The sequence below is a fragment of the Lissotriton vulgaris genome, chromosome 7, assembly GCF_964263255.1.
Source record: "Lissotriton vulgaris chromosome 7, aLisVul1.2, whole genome shotgun sequence".
NCBI classification, from domain to species: domain Eukaryota; kingdom Metazoa; phylum Chordata; class Amphibia; order Caudata; family Salamandridae; genus Lissotriton; species Lissotriton vulgaris.
Genome location: NC_141695.1, coordinates 516,989,509 through 517,004,912, shown reverse-complemented (window position 1 = coordinate 517,004,912; position 15,404 = coordinate 516,989,509). Strand labels below are relative to the sequence as shown.

Sequence of the window (15,404 nt, the reverse complement as noted above, 5' to 3'; positions counted from 1 at the left end):
CGCATCACAAGTGTAATAAGCATGTCAGAGAACGTTCGATTGCGGCCATCGCAGCACAGCACCTATAAGCTATGTAGAGCAGACAGTACCAAACTAATAATCAGTCACTGTGTTACATCAGTTTGTGTTCTGTGCACTGCCCCCATTCGCTTAGCATTATGTAGCTCACGTGCTCAGTCCTCTGATTCAGCGTCATCTCCTGCCGCCTGCGACGATCCCTGCCGCTCAATCTGTCATACATACTGCATGGCTTCTTTGGATGTCATGAAAATTTGGGCTTTGTATGCATGTTGTATTCGCAACCGTGCGGGGTACAGCATTGCATATTGAATTTTCAGTGTTTGCAGTTTCTTTTTCACAGGATGGAATTCTCGTGCCTGCTGCACGGCCACTATGAAGTCAGGGAATAACGCCATTTACATGCCTTAGTAGGTGGTAGCCCCTTTTTCTCTGGCTAGTTTAAGAGCCGTATCCCGGTCGCGATAGTTGAGTAGTCTGGCAATAATGGGGCGAGGCGGAGCACCTGATATAGGTTTGGGTGCCAGAGACCTGTGAGCAAGTTCCACAGCCAGCACATTTGAAAAAGGTTTGACCCCCAGCATATCTTTAAGCAAATTCTCGACATATGGCTCCATTGTGCCCGTATTGATTGACTCAGGCACCCCGGTAATCCGCAAATTATTACGACGGGAGAGAGCTTCAAGATCTTTATTCTTCACCTGAATTACCGCCAAGAGTTTTTCCATACTGAAGCACGGTGCACTATCAACCTCCATCTGGTGTTCAGTCTTTGAGATGCTTTGTTCTGCTTCAGTTATCCTCGAACCGTGATTATCAAGTTTCGCTGTCATGTTATCCATCCGCAGGTTAAAGCTATCAATCTTGGCGTCGATGGACCACAGACTGTTGCATACTAAGCATCATGCGTTCCAGTTTCCTGCTGGTGCCCGCCTCCAGTTCGGGCTCAGTGTCTGAGGCAGCAGGAGTTTGAGACCTGGAAGCTCACGAAATTTTAAAGTTCAGTTTGGCTTGCTGTTTGTCTGTCTTGCCCATGGTTAGTGCCGCTTCTCAAAGGGCTCCGCCTGTTTGACAGCCAAGATGTCACAGTTGGAGTTATATCGGCCATTCAGCGTTCCACGCAAGTAAGGAGTACCGGATGAAGGTCACAACGTTGTATGAGGAAGTGCAGCGTTCTCCCACACAAAGCACATGTCCACGCAGGTGGCTGTTAGCAGGATTAAGCTGGGCTGCTCCTCTCCATGTCAAAGACGACGTGCAGCACCCCATCAGCTCAGTACGTCACCATTTACTGCCCATAAACCGGTGGCGAGCAGCAGCACAGTCGCAGCAGATCTTCCTTTAATCGCTGAACAGGACCAGTTCAGCGCCATGGAGCTGCGTTGCGGAGTCTTGCAAAAAGGGGAGTGGCCTCAGAACACCTCTCTGCAACACAGCTCACTGGCGCATACTGGACCCCCAGTATTCACGGGGAATTCGTTCCCCAGCTGCAAACGTGCTACAGGGATGGGGCAGGACAGGGCCTCCAGCGCGATGTCGGTCTTTTTAATTTTTTTTGTTTTAAGAAAGGGCCTGTTAGGCCCCTTTTCTTTTCCTAATATTTTGGCCCTGGAGACCCCATCCCCCAGGTCCTGACCCCCCCTTTTTTTAAAAAACAAATCTGGAAGGGGGCTGCGTGGCCCCCCTCCCGATGCCATAATTGGCCCTGGGGACCCCATTCCCAGGGTCTGGGCATTTTTTTTAAATTACATTTTTGGAGGGGGGCTGCGTAGCCCCCCTGTTAGGCCAACTTATGGCCCTGGGGACCCCATCCGCCGGGGCTGGCCCTCTCTGTTGGGGACTATGGGGGCGGGCCCCAATCCCTCCACGGTCCCGCCAGCTCCCCGCGTCCTGCGGGAGCCGGCATTGCTTTTCCACATGGGGAGCTGCTAAGATGGAATGGCAGAGGAAACAAGACGCGCAGACGCCATTATTTAATATATTAATAAGAAAACAAGCATTTCCAATGCAATAGCTCCTGCATTTACGCGAGACCTATTGCATTGCAAATCGTAGGCATCACGACAAAGGGAGGGGAGAAGAAGGCACGGACAATGTGAGGGAGAAGGGGGGGTGGAAAAGAAGGCACGGACAACGGGAGGGCGGGGTGGAAAAGAAGGCACAAAAACAGGTTGTGGGAACCTCATTGTAATAAAGATGGTCTTTACTACAATATTTGAATAGCAGACGTGGTTTATTTAACAAGTAGTATAACCACTCAGCAACCACAGTCCAGTCAGGACTGCAGCTCTGGAACAATGTCATCAAGCACCAGTTTTCAAATTCCATGACATAGTTAAGTTCTATAGAGTAACAATCCTAAGCAAATTACAACACATCTCCCTTACATATTAATAATAATAATGATAAAATGACAAATTAAGCAGAATGTAGTGACAAAAAAGGATAAAACACAGAAATAATAACAAAAATTCTAAACCTATCAAGATTAATTATCGTGATAAAATAGAAAATGTAGATCAATGCATACCGTAACCTCTGAACTTCTTAGGAAGATTCCGATTTCTTTGAGGAAAAATCCTTAATTTCTCAGCAACAGAACCTTTTTCTGAGATTTGTCCAGGATGGTCGTCAATAGTATGACCACAATTTCCAGTATTTTATACATCCGTGGACTTCTTCAAACACTTCACCAACCTAGACATACTCCACACACAACCAGAATTGACCTATACAACATTTTTCTTAATGGAAACAATAGTGAAAGGACCAATAAAGGTGGTTCTACCCTTCAAGGTATGTTTAGGATTCTTCACTAAAACCCTATCGCCAACATTCCACTTCTTATTCTGCACATGCAATCTGGAGTCATTGTTAGCTTTATACTTACGTTGGTATTCCAAAATCCTTAAACGCCTTGCTTCCTCAGAAATCTCCACACCAGAAAACACAGGCAGCCAAGATGGATGTAATTTAGAAACAGCCTTTCTACCTCTTAAAGCTTTGAAAGGAGATATTTGTGTGATAGCAAAAGCCTGAAATCAAGATTGACGATTCTTTGCTTTCAAAATAAAATGTTCATTAAAAAAATGAAAGCAGGAAAAAAAAAACATTTAGCTAAACTACTGTAAAGTTTCAGGTACCCTTACTTTGCATCATCATTTAGTAACGTGTGGATGCATGCTAGTGTTTCCCAAAAATATTCATAACGGAAAATCAGTGTAACCAGTTTCAATATGATTATGGGAAACAAAAACAAACAAGCATTGGCAAAGCCAGTGGGTCTGAAATTAGTGGTCAGCTTTGTAGTTATGCCAATGTGTGACTTGTTTATACATGGTTTTTGTAAAACCTTATTGGGGTGCAAGCTGCTAGGCCCTCACCTTTATAACAAACATTGGCAAAAGCAAAAATAGTTTTTAGTCTCTGAAAGCACACACTGCCATAGCAGTTACTGGCAATGAACAAAAATACTTTCTGTGCCGATATGCTCCTTGTGAAATTACAGAATGCTGTCCACTCACAGTGAAGCCAGCCGAAACAGAACTTTAAGAAACACAAAAGGTCACAGACAACGCAAGACCATATTAGGGGCCCAATTATTAAGTAAAGTCTCAAAAGTGCACCCAAGGTACATGTCCTTGCATTAAGGGTAGTTATGCGGCTTTCATGAATAACCAAGAATTTACAGAAGTAGGACAATAAATAGTACTCCTAGAAAATATTTGTGAACAGCATTTTTGTATGGGCAAATATGCATGTGAAGATTTGCTCATGCGAAAATCTGACTGTTTGTAAGTTCCCTTTCCCTCCAACCACTTTTTTCCTAACCCTGGAAGAAGGTTTACGTCTGCCATTGTCAGGAGTAAATTTACAACATTTCTCTGTATGGGAATATATTAGAAAAGTTTTTGATACCCTTAAAACATGCAAGTTAGTAGGTTTGCACCGACTCAAAAGGGCACTCTGACCCTGGAACTATTGCTTACCACTACCTTCAGCCCCAGTATGTAGATCTGCGGAAACGTGGCAACACAAGGGGATGGCAAGTATTCAAACACTACTATGGTATGAACCCTGGCATAATCAAGGAGGCTATATCAAAACTCATATAATGAGATTGCAGCCATAATTTGTCGCTGCAGTACATGACACCAAGTGTGCAAGTGGATTTTGTTACAGGACAAGTAGATTTATGAAGCAACCTGCCCCATGGACAAGTAGATATTTTATTAAATTCCACACCCCTGAACATTCCTAAGCAAATTACAACACTCATTAAAGAAAATAGTGCTCATAGGCCAAATAACAGGTTCTGTGTAACAGCCGAACTAAAGGGGCTAGTAGCCATCGGAGATGACAAAGAAAGAGGAGGCGGTACTGAGGCGGGACTAACAAGCCTATCGACAAATCAGAAGCCAGCATTTAGGATAGGCAATGACAAGCCAATCGCAAATATTGGCTGAGAGTGGGCGGAGCTTCTATTCACTTACTTGTTTACAATAAGTTTCGCGCTGGCTCAAGGCTCATCCTAAAAATAGAGAGCATGGGAAAAAATTGTTATGCACGGCACGGACAAAAAGGACCTGACGTCAGCGCACCAACGAGGACTTCTTATGGCTCTGACGACGTCACGCAGAGTCCTGTGTGGAGCTATTCCATTGTGAAGTCCTAGTCGACGTGGGAGAGCTGAAGAGTAAAGTTTCCGTAGAATACTGCGCATTGGGCTAATTCAAAAGGTGAGGAATCCACAGCTAGATTTATCCATCAGAAGTTGTGTGTGAGAACAACAATTAATGATACTAAAACACTTATCTGACACCCTTTGGTGTAGCTGATGAAAGGGCAAATAATTCTTTGGGAAATAGGAGCAGTTGTAGAATACGTAGAATGCCTGTTAGATTTAATGAGTTTATTTTACACTAAATTTTCTTTGTGTTCAAAAATGTATAGGATGCTTACTCTGGAATGTGTTGTCATTCAGTACTTCCTCATGCTTAGGAAGTTGGAATGTGGAGTGGAGGAAAAAATGGGAATGGAACTGGGCTGTGGGATCAATTGTTGGGGAACTTGGGAGGCAGATATGTGGTCTAGTGGAACTTTGTAACCACGACATAATAAATCTATTTCTGGATTATTTGATGCTGCCAGAGCTTGGTGCTCCCATGTGCCATAATCTTTGCAACATTCTGCACAAAGGAGACCATCATTTGGGCAGCACACACATTTAGAGAACAACAGACTCCAGAATGTATCCATCTAAACACATTCATTTGACACAATCACATACACAGAGCCCCCTTTATGCATATTTCAGACATGACTAAGACTATGGACCCAAATTAGGGGACAGAAAACCCAACCCTCAATTTCAACCAGTGGTGCTTAGTTAGATGATTAGTAAACTAGCCATATATTTCACCTCTTACTAATCCATGTCCCACCCTGCTACAAGCACCTTTAGTCACATAAACCACTGTGCTTCCCAAACTGAAAAGCATCAGCAATTGTATGCTGCCCGTAATCTATATCATTCCTTCATCTCTCTGCCTTTCCTTCCTCTTTCTTCATACGATTTCACACAAATCATGCTGTCTTTCACTCTCTCATAACTCTTTTCTCTTTTACTTTCTGTTGCATTTTAAACTTCATAACTCTTAACGAAAGAACCCTTAGCAACTAAAGAAAATGGCAATTTTCACACCCAACTTACACTCACAGCAGTCTCAACTTACCAGGCTTGATTCCTGTAGCAATGAACCTGTAAAACAATTCGCCTATTCTATATCAGCAATGTCAAACTGAAATTCTATATGTGAACTTGAAAGTAATCTACACCACTGTGCAATTCTGTGCATTGCTGAAACATTGATTAAAACGTTTCAAATAAAAAACAGTCATGATAAGCAGACTAACAAATTCAAGGACAACAGTTGACTAATAGAAACTTACTAACTACACAAAGCATTAGGAAAATTATCCTAAAGGGTAACAGTATACTAATATTCAATAACATATTCCCCTTTCAGGATTTTATTTCTTATTTTTTTAACACCCCTATTTGGTGTAAAGACATGGTCACTTATCTTTAATACATAGATTATGCATCTATTCACCAAGAGGAATTAATATACATTGGGCTGAAGGCAACTTACTTAGATCTCACCTGAGCTTGCCTTGGTTTGTAAAATGAAAGTTTCCTTCCAATTAGTTTGTAAAATCTACATTGCAATGGTCGAGCATGTTATAGGACCTCTTTTCCCCACTCCGAACAATGTCCCCAAAGTACAGCAAAACATCTCACCTTTTACTTCTTTGTGGTCTCCATTCTCTTGAGGTTCCGTTTTTGGCTGGTTCATCACTGCAGCTTGTGTGACTAAAGCCTGCCCTGCTACAGTGTAAGTGTTCGCTGGTGCTAATCCAGTCACATTAGTCACAGAAACAGTTGGTATCTGGTGAACTACATGAACAGTTTGCACTAAAGGTTGCTGGGATGTTGAGGTTGTCACGGGCGTTGCGACAGTGTAGGTCAGAGGTTTAATAGTCTGTGGTAGCTGCCGTTGAACGGTAATTAAAACTGGTTGGCTAGAAAGCGGAGAACCTATAATAAAAAAAGTTAAATAATGAGTATAACAAGAGTACATATAGCTATCTTAATGGGATGATAGTTACTCTTAGGTAAGCGTAAGAAATGTTTAAATATTTTACGTTGATACGTACCTTTTATACACATTAATCAAACCATAAATTATTTAATACTCAATTTTGTGAGTTCTTATTAATTTCTGCTATTTAGTTGGAAATCATGGACACTGAAAAGGGACCTAAAAGTAATTTGATGGTACTCATGTCGACCTAGTACTTTTCAATATAAAAGGCTATTATAACCTCAAGTGAGAGGAGAGTATTAAAAGTTCCTTAGATGTAATAGTATTTTCCTACATAAGCATTCTCAAAGTAAAACTTTCATAATATAAGGATAAGTTACTTACCTGTAATCCTAGTTCTCTTCCAGGGGTATCCTCATCAAAGTCATAAGCACTGAATATTCCCGCCCATGTGCGGGACCCCGGAAACAATATAAAAATATATATGTATAAAACACATATATCTCGCTCCACATATATGTATGTACATATATCATTTTTCTCACATCAATGCAGCCCCAAAACTGAGGCTAAACAATGCAAACACATATACAGGAACTGCAATTAGTAAGGAATCAAAAAACACATTAGGTCAAAAAACCCTTGAACTTTGTGTTTTAATGAGTCAAACCACTCATAAATCCTGAAAATTGCTTATAAATAGACATTGTTAGCCCTCAGGCTGCATTGCAAAACAATATCATAGAAAATGAAACCATTTTTACAATAACTGGCACTGTGCCTTTAAGGCAGCCCTGACCCCAGGCTTCCCATCATGCCTCAGGGGTGACAGTTAGGTCAGTTGTTCTTTGCATAACCCTGAAGACAGGGCTCAACCACAAGATTGAAAAACAAAACAGTACCAAATCTCATTTACCTGGGGAGGCGGGTGGGTTGCTTATGACTTTGATGAGGATACCCCTGGAAGAGAACTAGGATTACAGGTAAGTAACTTATCCTTCTCTTCCAGGGGATCCTCATCAATAGTCATAAGCACTGAATAGAATAGCAAGCCCATCAACCACCTGCAGGTAAATGAGAAGTACATGACCCAACCAATCATAACAGCCAAAAGAAACTTTAGCTGTTAAACAGATTCCTCAGGGAGGCCTGGCCCACCTGGGTATCTGCTCTCGTGTCAGAATCTAGACAGTAATGTCTGGTAAATGTATGGACAGACCTCCAGGTCGCCGCTTTACAAATCTCAGACATGGGCACATCCTGCAGGTAAGCCGCCGTGGCTGCTCTACCTCTAGTAGAATGCGCCTTAGGGGAACCCCCTAAAGTCTTCTGTGCCAATTGGTAAGCAAGCTTGATACACGAAACGATCCACCTGGAGATAGAACGTTTCGAGGCTGCATGACCAGTCCTGATCGAACCGTAGTTAACGAACAATTGATCAGAATGTCGAATAGACTTGGACCTGTCCAGATAGAACAGAGAGTGTAATGCCCTCTCAGCTGGAGTAGAGGGATTAGGAAAGAAAGTGGGTAAAGAGATAGACTGATTGACATGAAAATCAGACACCACTTTAGGCAGGAAAGAAGGATGCGTTCTAAGCACCACTCTGTTCAGATGAAAAACCGTATACGGTTCTTTAGTACACAGGGCCTGAATTTCGCTCACCCTACGGGCTGACGTAATCGCTATCAAAAAAGCCGCTTTCCAGGAAATATGCTGTAAAGAAGCTTTATGAATAGGCTCAAAAGGTGAACCCATCAATTTTGATAGGACTAGGTTCAGCTCCCAAGGCGGAGCAGGAGGCCGAACAGGACCGTACACTTTCTTTAGACCCTGCAGGAAATCTTTTACTGCAGGAAGCTGAAAAAAAGAAGTTTGTGAAGGTGATCGCCTATAAGCTGTAATAGCGGCTAAATGCACCTTAATGGAGTTAAACTTCAAACCTGCTTTAGTCAGGTACAACAAGTATGGGAGAACTGCTTCTTCCTGACTTTTTACCGGATTGTGACCATTCTGCATGCACCACATATAGAATCTCTTCCACTTGCATGCATACGAATGTCTAGTGGAAGGGCGTCGTGCTTCTTTCAGAATGGCCATGCAGTCCTGTGGCAGCCCTAGATGGCCGTACTGTATGACCTCAGGAGCCAAGCTGCCAAGTTCAGTGACGGAAGGTTGGGATGGTGAATCCTCCCGTTCATCTTCGACAACAGGTCCTGCCTGCATGGAAGCCTCTTGTGAGGAGACACTGATAGGTGAAGTAGGTCTGTGTACCACCATTGTCTCGGCCAGTCGGGGGCAATCAGGATCATCGTTGTACACGAGTGGTTCAGCTTGCTCACCACCTTCGGGATCAGCGGAAGGGGTGGGAAGGCGTACACAAACTGCCCCGACCAGTCCATCAACAGAGCATTCCCTCTCGTTCCTGGTCGATAGAACCTGGAGGCGAAGCTTGGGCATTTGGTGTTTTCGTCGTCTGCGAAGAGATCTATTGAAGGACGACCCCAAGACTGGAAAATGTCGTCTAGCACTTCGTCGTTGAGAACCCAGTCTTCTCTGTCTTCGAAGTGCCGACTTAGAGCGTCCGCCCTCACGTTCTGCTCTCCTGGGAGGTGGACTGCCTGAACAGACAACTTGCGAGCTAGAAGCCAATGCCAGATGCGCTGAGCTTCCAGAGACAGAGTCCTTGAGCGTGTTCCTCCCTGCTTGTTTAAATAGTACATCGTTGTCCGTCTGTACTAGAATCATTTTCTCTTGAAGCGAGGGAAGGAACGCTTTGAGAGCCAGGTGAACCGCTCTCAACTCCAGCAAGTTGATATGATAAGTGCTTTCCTTGGGAGACCACAGACCCTGCACTTGTAGGGGTCCCATGTGCGCTCCCCATCCTTGCAATGATGCATCTGTGATGATCGTTTGTGTTGGAGGCTGCTGATGGAAGAGAACTCCCATCTGCATGTTCTGTCTCTTTGTCCACCACTGGAGGGAAGATTGAGCAACCTCCGACAAAGTGATCCGATCGTCCCACTGATCTGAGTGTTGGTCCCATTTGTCCTCCAGATCCTGCTGAAGAGGACGCATCCGAAGTCTGGCGTTCGGTACTAGGAAGATGCAGGAAGCCATCGACCCCAAGAGCGAGGCTATCTTCCGCACCTTCTGGGACCTGTGGAGAAGAACTTGCTGGCACTTGAGGGCTATCGAAAACTGTCTCTCCTCCGAAGGAAACACTTTTCCTACTTCGGAGTCTAGCAGAAATCCTAGGAAGTGGATCCTCTGAGTTGGTTGTGAGACAGACTTGTTGAAATTGACATGCAGACCTAGACGTTGACAAAGTTCTATGCATGTCTTGAATTGATTCCTTACGTTGCCTGGAGTTGGACCTTTCAACAGCCAATCGTCTAAGTATGGGTATACGAAGACTCCCCTGCGGCGTAGAGCTGCCGCCACCACTGCGACACACTTGGTGAACACTCTGGGAGCCGACTTCAACCCAAACGGGAGGACTTTGAACTGGTAGTGAGAGGTCCCCACCCGGAACCGAAGGAATCTTCTGTGATCTTGCCGTATTGGAATATGGAAGTACGCATCTTGAAGGTCCATCGAACACATCCAATCCCCCTGCCTGAGATGTGGATATATCTGATGAAGCGCCAACATGCGAAACTTTTCTTTTCGTACATGCAGATTGAGTGTTCTCAAGTCCAGAATGGGCCTGTATTCTTCCTTCTGGCCCTTTTTTCTGACCAGAAAATACATCGAGTACACTCCTTTCCCCCTCTGGGACACCGGAACTCTCTCGATGGCTTCTTTCTCGAGGAGTGTAGCTACTTCTGCTTTTAACCTTTGTAGATGGTGACTTGATGTTGACATCGGGGAAACGTGCGGAGGTAGACGATGGAAACGAAGACAGTACCCATTCTGCAGCGTAGACAACACCCATTGATCTTTGGTGATGGACTGCCACTCTGTCCTGTGGTGAGCAATGCTTCCCCCCACTGGAGTGGGTAACGGCGCTGGAGGAAGTGAAAACTCATTGCTTCTGCTGCGCTTTATTGAAGTTGTTGCCTTGGCGCTGATTTCCATTTCCCTTGGAATTGCCCTTGCCTTTGTACTGTGTCTTTTGTTGACCTTGTTGGTTCTGGCCTTTCTGCCATTGAGGGGTTTGAACCCTCTGCTTCGAATAACCCTTGTTGTTCGAACGGAATTTCTTCTTAAATTCCTTTTTCTTCTCGAGTCCCACCGCTTTGAGAGTGTCCAACTCGGTCTTCATCCGCTGCATTTCTTCATCCGCACTCGCTCCAAAGAGAGATGTGCCTGAAAAGGGAAGGTTCAGGATTCTTGCTTGAGCCTCCGGTTTTAATGCTGTGAGGCGTAACCAAGATGTTCTTCTAGCTGTTACTCCGTGCACATAGCCATGTGCCGCAAGAGTTGCCCCATCTGCTGCCGATCCTATAATCTGGTTGGAGACTTGACTGCCCTCCATCAGAACCTCCTCAAAGTCCTTTCTGTCTTCTTCAGGGAGGTATGCTGTAAATCTCTGAAGAGAGTCTCACAGAGACCTGTCATACCTGCCGAGCAGGGCCTCCGCGTTAGAAACCTTGAGGAAAGAGGCTGAGGTGTTACACACCCTTCTCCCCCATGAGTCCTGCACCTTGCTGTCCTTATCCGGAGGTACCGTGGATGAGGAAGCCACCGCATTGGATTTCCTTGCCGCCGTAATGATCACTGAATCTGGCGGGGGATCAGCTTTGAGGAACAGAGGATCCTCTTCCGGAGGACGATACTTTTTGAGAATCCTCGCTGGAACGGACTTCACCGTTGCCGGAGTGAGGAAGACTTCATTCACATGTTCCATTATACCCGGAACCAGCGGCAACAACGGTTTGGGTGCTGATCTGTGTTGCAGGGTTTCGAATATGACAGTCGTCTTGACTTGTGGAGCTGTCATCGGTACTCCCAGTTTCAGCGCTCCCCTGCCCAAGATATCTTGGAACGAGAAAATGTCCTCAGTTGGAGACACTCTTGAGCGTGGACTGTTTGTAAGAGTCGGGGAGTAATCCCTGTGAGATCATGTTCTCGACGAACTTGAAGAACTACTTGCCCTCCTGGACCTAGTTCTTCTGCTAGAACGCGTCTTGGAACGAGATCTCTCTCTGTGACGAGAATGTCTCTTGCTTGAGTGTTTAGAACGAGACCTTTCTCTGCGGGGAAGAGGTTGGTCTCGATATCGCTTTAGGCGCTCTGCCGTCTCCTTGTCCTTTGCCCAGTGGTGAAGAGGTCTATTCCACCTTGGGGAAAGATGAACAGAAGGAGACTTGTGGACGGGATCCTTCTCAGGTGTACGCGACCGTTGAGGTCGTTCCGTTCGATCCTGTTGCGATCTTGCAGGGGATTCGGACCTCCCCCTATTAGATGCGCCGCTCCGTCTATCCGAGGATCTGCCACTCCGAGATGATGAGGATGATGAGGAAAGACTCACCAGAGATCCAGAAGGAGACCTTGAGCGAGATCTTTCTTCTGCAAGTCTCCGTCTCTTGGCGGGGGGATCCTGCACTGGAGATTGTTCCACCTCCGCAGCCGATGCTGAACCTGGAGAACCCAACTGTGGCTCTAGGGCATGAGTCTGGACTAACAAGTCACTTCCCTTGTCTCGAACCACCTCCTTTGATTTTGTAGGAGTAACGTTCTTTGTTTGCGAAGAACTTCTCTCCCTGGATCTTTGCTGATCCCTCGACGGTGGTTGTATCGACGCCGAGCGCCGAGCAGGAAGACGCTCCCTCGACGTCGACCGTGATTTCTCCGTCGACCTCGGGTGGCGATGCCTGTCCTTCGACGTTGAAGGCTGTCTGCTCGACGTCGATGGAGGCTGTTTCGACGCCGATCGCCATTGATTTGACGGCGACTGGGCGTGCCTCGACTCCAAATGCCGCTCCGACGTCGAACGCTCTCGTCCAGGCGTCGACGTTGGCTGCATCGACGTCGACCGATGATGTGTCGACAGAGGCTCCCTCGACGTCGAACGACCATGGCTAGTCGTCGACGGAGGATGGCTCGACGTCGAACGTCGATGGACCGACGTCGACGGAGAATGCCTCGACGTCACAGCATGACGATGCTGTTTCGACGTCATACGGCTCGCCGTCGAGCTCTTCCGCTGCGACGGCGACCTGTCCCTCGACGCTGACTGAAGCGGAGGTACCTTCAATGTAGACGCTGAAGACATCTTCTTCGTCGCCGTCGACTGCTTCTCCAACGCCGATCCCGACGTCGAATGTGAACCAGTCGGGGCTCCTCTCGACGTCGACTGCGTCTTCCGACTTTTCTGCTTCTTGGGAGATCTTCCTCTCTCAGAAAGCCCATAAGCTCTAATCCTCTCTCGATCCTTAAGAGTCCTGGAAGATAAAACCTGGCAGTGTTCACAGGTTTTAGAGGAATGAGAGTCTGGTAGACACAGGATACAGACTGAATGAGAGTCAGTCTTTGCCTTTTTCCTTCCACATGAAGGACAGTTGTTGAAGAGAGAAGGCATCTTTGACAGGAAAAATACCTTTTTAAAGCACAAAAAGTGTTCAAACAGCACTCTATGTCTAAAAGACGTCGAGTGAAGTCAAAAATTCTAGTAAAAGCTGAATATTTTTTGACAGAAAGTCAAAAAGAAAGGGAGCTGTTTCACCAGGGTCCTGACTGAAGGAGCCGGAAAGAACAACTGACCTAACTGTCACCCCTGAGGCATGATGGGAAGCCTGGGGTCAGGGCTGCCTTAAAGGCACAGTGCCAGTTAGTGTGAAAATGGTTTCATTTTCTATGATATTGTTTTGCAATGCAGCCTGAGGGCTAACAATGTCTATTTATAAGCAATTTTCAGGATTTATGAGTGGTTTGACTCATTAAAACACAAAGTTCAAGGGTTTTTTGACCTAATGTGTTTTTTGATTCCTTACTAATTGCAGTTCCTGTATATGTGTTTGCATTGTTTAGCCTCAGTTTTGGGGCTGCATTGATGTGAGAAAAATGATATATGTACATACATATATGTGGAGCGAGATATATGTGTTTTATACATATATATTTTTATATTGTTTCCGGGGTCCCGCACATGGGCGGGAATATTCAGTGCTTATGACTATTGATGAGGATCCCCTGGAAGAGAATGGATGTTGCACCACATCACCTTATGTACATTTATTTTGAAAGTGACATTGGTGAAGGATGAGACTAACAGCAAATATAACAAATAGGAAAATGCCAACTATAGGAACAAGTTACTTACCTTCGGTAACCATGTATCTGTAAGAGACATATGTTAGTTGTAGATTCCTTACGTTTAGAATTTTCCCCAGGCGTCTGTCTGGACCCGGAGATTTTCCTTTAGCAGTACCCCTGCACGTCAGTTGGTGGAGTCTGTCGTCTTCGCAACCGTCGAAGTCGCCGAGATGACTTTGCGGTGCCCACTTAAGACACCGCCCCTACTTGCTGACATCCATTCTGACACAACTTTGCACGCCAAAAGCGCAGAGCCATGCAAGACTGACCACCTGTGTGCCACAACTAGGGCCCTGTATGTGAGTCCCTATCCCTAGAAATCAGTTCGCATAGCGGTGATGATGGGTGGGGTGGTAAGGAATCTACAATTAACAAATGTCTCTTACAGATATATTGTCACCGAAGGTAGGTAACTTGTTCATCTGAAAGAGACAGTTGTAGATTCCTTACCTTTAGAATAGATACCCAGCAATATCATCCCCGGAAGAGGGTCTGCGAACCAAGTTGAGACGAGAAAGTCCTGGAGGACCGAACGGGCAAAATAGCCATCCCTCCAACTTGCCTGTTCAGGCAGTAATGTCTGGTAAACGTGTTTAGAGATGCCCACATTGCCGCCTTGCAGATATCAAGGAGTGGGACTCCCCATGCCAATGCAGTGGTTGCTGCCATAGCCCTAGTGGAATGAGCACGCAACCCCACTGGAGGATGTTTCTTTGCTAAAGCATAGCAGATCTTTATACAAAACACAACCCATTGAGAGATTGGACGTTTTGAACAGCCTAGCCTTTCTTGGCACCTACATATTCAATAGAATTGATCATCCACCCGGAAATCTTTGGTGCGGTCAAGGTAGAATGACAGCGCACGTTTAGGGTCCAAACGGTGGAGTCTCTCCTCCTTGGAAGGGTGCAGAGGTGGGAAAAGGAGGGAAAAGTGATAGATTGTACTACATGAAATGGTGCAACTACTTTAGGAAGAAACAAAGGAATCGTTCTAAGCACCACTTTGTCAGGATGCACCGAGAAGAAAGGGGGCTTGGAGGACTGAGCTTGAAGCTCATTTACCATGCAAGCAGAGGTGTTGTGTAGTCCCTATAAACCTATATAGGATCTGTGCTTTTAGACAACATACACTGAGGGCTTTGTGTCCAAACTGATTTCGGACACCCCACCTGAGTATGTTAGCCTGTATACCAGCTAGCTCACAGTGCCACTAGAAACCCCTCTTACCAAGGAGAGAATAGTTCTTGGCAACTATCGAATAACCCTCATCCCTCAAAATCGTGGAACCAGTGCTAGTAGTCGCTCAGTCATTCGTGCTCACTTTGTCTCTGAGAGAGATACACAGAATAAATGATGGGGACGTTTTCCAAAAATATTTATTGAACCATCGACATTCTAGTGTAAAATAGATGTGCTGACACAATCATTAGACAGTAACAAAGGTAGATTATTTTAAGCACTAACAGAGTTAAAGGACGGTAGATTTCTACCATAGTGTTAAAACGATAAATACAAG

General features: G+C 45.4%; 1 protein-coding gene across 1 annotated transcript in view; it reads right to left on the bottom strand.

The window, feature by feature from the left end:
• The window catches only part of FOXK2 (forkhead box K2), a 360,578-nt gene that overhangs the window by 104,933 nt on the left and 240,241 nt on the right, over positions 1-15,404 (bottom strand). Inside the window, exon 7 of the mRNA XM_086930592.1 lies at positions 6,323-6,619. Within this exon, the coding sequence (XP_086786718.1) occupies positions 6,323-6,619 (297 nt within the window). The remainder of the gene's footprint in view (positions 1-6,322; positions 6,620-15,404) is intronic.